Source organism: Nicrophorus vespilloides, unplaced genomic scaffold (genome assembly GCF_001412225.1).
Source record: "Nicrophorus vespilloides isolate i.1.1-1 unplaced genomic scaffold, Nicve_v1.0, whole genome shotgun sequence".
NCBI classification, from domain to species: Eukaryota; Metazoa; Arthropoda; class Insecta; order Coleoptera; family Silphidae; genus Nicrophorus; species Nicrophorus vespilloides.
Window position 1 is genome coordinate 5,642 of NW_017097366.1, and position 5,584 is coordinate 11,225.

The 5,584-nt window shown below is 28.2% G+C and overlaps 1 protein-coding gene across 1 annotated transcript; it reads left to right on the forward strand.

Moving 5' to 3' along the window:
• The first annotated feature begins 3,120 nt into the window (after positions 1–3,120).
• On the forward strand, positions 3,121–5,356 carry LOC108559916. Its single transcript, XM_017917302.1, has 5 exons — positions 3,121–3,260; positions 3,327–3,423; positions 4,824–4,996; positions 5,064–5,202; positions 5,260–5,356. Exons 1-5 carry the CDS (start codon positions 3,161–3,163, stop codon positions 5,354–5,356), a joined length of 606 nt encoding a protein of 201 aa, XP_017772791.1. The 5' UTR covers positions 3,121–3,160.
• Positions 5,357–5,584: the final 228 nt, after the last annotated feature.

A 5,584-nucleotide genomic window follows, 5' to 3' on the forward strand; every position in this document is an offset into this window, starting at 1 on the left:
AATTTCAAATTATTGCGTAATCGCACTTTTTCCGGTATTTAACATTGAAACATCGACGACAAATTTGATTACAGTTACTATTATTTTCTCATTTAGATAGATCCAATACATCAATAAAAAAAACAAAAATTCATTTAATTTCAATCTTAAATTATGCATGTTTGTAATAAAGTATCAATATAAGAAAAAAAAAATCAGTTTAAATGTATTTACGTAACATTTCGCGTGACCATAAATAAAACTTTATGTCTCGCAACACCTTCGAAAATCACCGGACACAACAACGAAGCTGAAGAAGAGAAAGAAGCAGCAGGTAATGTAATATTTTCTTTATATTTCTATTCACATTGCATCGACGTAAAGGAAATTTCTAATTTTTGCAGAATAGCTTTTCTCAAATTACATATGCACAATGGTTTATTGATCGTGACCTTTCCGTTTCCGGGAAATAATATTTAAATAATAATAAAAATAAATTTTTATTTAACTCCAAAAATTTTCTGTAAATATAAATACATTTTCTGAAAATATATTGAGAAACAATCATCACTCTACAAACCTTAATCAAACCAAAATAATCTTATGTAATTTAATTTTTTCTATAAATACATTTTTATGTTTACCAGAGCTTTACAATTTGCGTTTTTATACTAGCATTATATTTTTATAATTTAAATAGTTTTTCCTGGCAAGTGGCGGATATATCCGTCCAACTTTGTATTAAAAAAAAAAAGTGGATTCTGCTCCAGTTAAATTGTTCCCTCTACAAAGGGTTAATATTGAATTGTTGATAGATAAAATTTCACAAATACAAGAAAATTTGTCATTCACACATTTATTGATAATAGGTAGTATTTTTTAGTTTATTTTCTTTGAAACTCAAGGACTTCAAACGAGTTTTTAAGACTTGTTATTCTAAAAGTCCTTATATAATAATCCCAATTTACTAGTCTACAAAGGAAGTTATTACATAACTATATATTATTGTTTTCTTATATGTATTTACATTTTTTTTTCAAATTTATTTAGCTGATGAGCAGGACAGTTGCAAACTGTCATACGTTTTAATGCTGTTACTGATGTACATCATCAGCTTATTAATCGTCGTTGGTTTCATAATTATTTATATAATAACCAGAGCGTAAGTTGATAAAATAATAAATGAAAAAAAAATAGACTGTTTTTTTCTCTTTTAATTTACAGGGATCAGCCACGTCCCAACACCGATGTCTGGATTATCCGATATCATGCGGATATAAATTACAACGTCTAAATTTTGGTACTGCGCTTATAGAGCGAATGTTGGTCGTTGTTTCATTCATTTTATCCTGGTTTTGTGGGCGGCGTACGGGTTAAATGTAGCACGAATGGTTCTGGTTTGTCATAGCATTTCCCAACCATTCGTGGCACAGTTTTCGCAGATCCGCCCACACATTCCAAGGACTATGTCGGCGCATCCAATCTATATGCTGTAATTGGATTTACAACGAATTTAGAATACCAACATTCGCTTCTATGACACCTCTTGACAACTCTGCTTACATTCTCAAGGTACATTCTATGGTAAAAAAAAGCAAATGCTTGATTTATAGCCTTAGCTTATCAATATTTAGAATTAGTCCCAATTCAACAAAACATATTTTTTTTTTTGTTAATTATCATTTTTTCAAAATTTTGTGAAATATTTATTAAATAAAATATTATACTTATTATTTACTGAAATTAGTTCAAATTCTAAAATAATAGTACAAAATATATTAAACTTTATTTATGAAAATCTAAATACTGTTGAAACATTCAAAGTTTATTGTTATTATTTACACATATATATTTTGTTTCTTTAACTATTGCAATTAGAAGTGCTAAATATTCAATTCGTTTTTACGAATCAGAAAACATAGAAAGCTTGTCCAGGATTTCTCCTCTAATAAAATTGTATCGCAAGAAAAAATGTGTTTGTTTTATTTCACACCTTGATTAATAAATTTATCAGGAATTAATTTATTTATTACTGAATTATTATTTTTTTATTATTATCCATGCGATTAATAAATATTTTAGAAAATAAGGTTTTTTGGATATGTAATAATGACAGAATAAATTTATTTTAATTTTATGAAATAATTTAGTTTTCATCTCTATGTGATACATTGCGAAAAACTAATAAACGAGTTTTGTCAAGGGAATTCCGAAAAATATGTATATACTATAATTTCGAAAATAACAAATTGCACTTTTTAATGAGGAAATTCTTCGATTCTGCAAGCTGAAAATAGGAAAAGTTGGAGTGCATTTATATAGAGTCATGTTAATGTTAGAATGATAACTAGATTTGGAAACATTTGGAAATATTCATACTGATATTAAATTGGACAATGAGATTATAGTAATTTCATAATTGGAGCGTTAATCTAAATCTCATTGATTACAGATTCAAAACATATATTAAATACTGTTTGGTTATTATCAAAATAATTGGTAATATGTTAAAAAAATTATAAAATGTAAATTTTTACATTTAAAAAGAAAAAAATAATTACAATTTAGTTATGAAAATTGATTAGCAATTAAAAAAATAATAATTAAAGATTTAAAAAAAATATACTTGACTTGCGGACTCCATCTGCCGCATAAAAAAAGTTTCTGTAATGTATTATACACAGTTATTTGTCATATGTAGGAATTTATGAAAATTTCGAATATTTTTTTTATGCGGTTTTTGAATTTTTTTTCGATAATTATTATATTGTCAAATGATTGTCAAATTAATATTTTTTTATTTTGAAAATATTTTAATTAAATATTTGTGAATAACTATTGAAACGTTAGCTTTGTAACGACGATTGGATAGTTTCATTCAAAATGATCCGTACTTTGTGTGGGTGATATGGGTGGTTTCTGTAAACCCGGCGCATCCACCGTTTCTTTGGGGTCTGAGGGACGCTTGGATACGGATGACGCCAACACATGTACAAGGCTATGGAAGAAGTGGAGGGGCTGCATATGCATTAATGTACATGCTACCCCTAACAAAACGCTGGATGTGTATGGACGTACCATTGCGCATCCTCAGCCTCCGCTAAGAAGCGCTCTGATTTGCATCAGTTTTCGTCTGTTCGTATTATAGTACACACCTGACGAACTCTACTCCGAACTCATCATGATGCGATCCTCGATGATGATGATGATGCTCTTCGCCGTTTTCTTCGTAGCCTCCGCCGCTGCTATTTCCTTGCTCACCGATGACGACTATGCCACTGGTAAATCCTTAAAAATTCTAAAAATTCTTAAACAATTTCAAACACATATTCTATTCAATTCTACAGGCCCATTGTATTCTCCGAAGTTCAAACATATCTGCGACCGCCAATCTGAATGTCCTGCTGGTTTCGACTGTATGGGCTATCGCTGCATATGTAGAAAGTAAGTGCAATATTAATATATATATAAATTTTCAAAATTTTCATATCGATTTTACTTTGAATTTATTTAATTAGTTCACTAAATCAATTAATTTATTAATACAAAATTTAATGATGAAAATAATTTATTTTATACATTAACAATTTACCAATTCAATATTAATAATTTTATAAAATTATTTTTTTTTCTATTTCAATATGAAATAGATTAATCCATTAATTATGTGTTTCATTCTTTTTTTATTACATGTAAATGAAATTCTCATATTGCATCATAAATATTTCATGTACTTAAAAAAAATAGTCTTTTCAGCTTGAATTCAAGAACAATTTAAATTATTATATAATTTATTAAATATAATATTGTTGATTGTTCGTAATTGCACTAATTAAGATTTGCAATTAATTATGTTGTTTCAATAAAATTTGCTGTGTCTTTATTAACCCCACACACTTATATAAATGATTTATTTTATCCATTTTTATTGGACTAAAAAAAATCAAATAAAATCCATACATCCATAATATAAAGATAACAAAAAAAATAGCAATTATTAAAATAAATTATAATATAAAAATAATTCTATTATAATTATATTTCTCTGCTATTAATTAACGTTTTTAAGTAATTTGTCTCAAAAATAACAATTGTTAAATAAATATTGAAAAAAAAATTGTCGGTAAAAAAATGATTGGCTTATTGATTTTTACATATGTAATATTTTTCATGATTTAATGACAAAAAAAACTAATTGCATTATGCACCGCAAACCTGTGCGGATTGATTGTATTATGGTCAGTTCAGATCTGCGCTTCATTAATACACAGGTAATACCCGAGCGTTGACTACAGATAATCCGGCCGACGGGCTTTGGCTAGTTACGCAACATATTCGATTCCATATAGACAAAATAATAATTTAAGTTGGAAAACCGTTGGCCTATCGAAATTACTTTTTTAATCTTCAACAAAAAATAAATCATTTACAAGTTCATATCCGATTACGTTAACTATCTATTAGTTCAAGGAATCTATATCAATTGTTTTATACCAATACTTTAGTAAAAATCCCCCGACTTACGAATTAGTTGCGTTCCAAAAGGTTAGTAAGTCGAATTTGTTCGTATTACTGACTGCATAAATTTGAAAACATAGATTAAAATAAACAAAATACTTACTTACAAATACTTTTCAATGTAGACATGACAAGTTATCACTATATGTCTCCTTGTAACAACTTAGAACTTTTAGAATTTTGTTCGTAAGTCCGTGAGTTTGTAAGTCGGGGGATAAATCTGTATGTTTGTATTAAAAATTTAAAAAAACATCACTGTGAATAATAAAAATAATATCTTCGATCTAGAAAGGTTAAGTAATATTTAAAAAAAAATGTCAATGCAGGATATGGGATAGAAAAACAAGACGTTGCCTCGAGTTCCCTACAACTATGATACCAAACGTTATATCGACTCCAATGCTAAATGCCGTGCCAAATGCTATGTCTACTGCAATTCCACCTGATATGATTGGATCTACTGAAATTGATACCATAACTGCTGCTACAACAACACAAGGTTAATAATAATTAATTTTACAAGTTTGTTTGTACCTTCCGCGTTTGTTTCATGTTTTTCATTGCAGCTGCTGTCGAGAAACAAGAAGAATTCAGCATCCGTAAAATGTTGTACCGTTTCTTCCGCACAATCCTGGCCTTCGTCGTCTACTTCATCTGTGCAACTCTTATCTCTATGTTGATAATTGCTTGTTACTTGAAACTGATGTAATACAACCAAAACCAACCTCTAATCCTAACCTGTTAACTGTAACTGTTTTATAGGGACATACCACGGTGGAACTACATGTGTCAAGCAGTCAAGCAATTATGGAACAACCTATGGTCCAGATGCACCCGATCGGAACCCGAAGACATTTAAAGATCATGCATGCATTCAAAAAATAATAGTATTTTAATAACATATTTTTTTTGTCAATTAGAAGCTAAATATAAATATAAATTAATAACATAATAATATATCTCGCTTAGTATTGTAATTTAAGTAAATAATATAAAATTTATCTTTAAGAATTTAATTATTTTATTTAGTATTTGAAAAAAAAAATGAAATTCCTTCGACTGCGATAATCAAGGTAAGTATCATTTT

Excerpts from the sequence above, each read along its gene's own strand:
- LOC108559916 (XM_017917302.1), top strand. The coding sequence starts at position 3,161 with ATGATGCGATCCTCGATGATGATGATGATGCTCTTCGCCGTTTTCTTC. Across the intron at positions 3,261-3,326 it reads CGATGACGACTATGCCACTG|GCCCATTGTATTCTCCGAAG; the intron begins GTAAATCCTTAA and ends TCAATTCTACAG. Across the intron at positions 3,424-4,823 it reads TATCGCTGCATATGTAGAAA|GATATGGGATAGAAAAACAA; the intron begins GTAAGTGCAATA and ends ATGTCAATGCAG.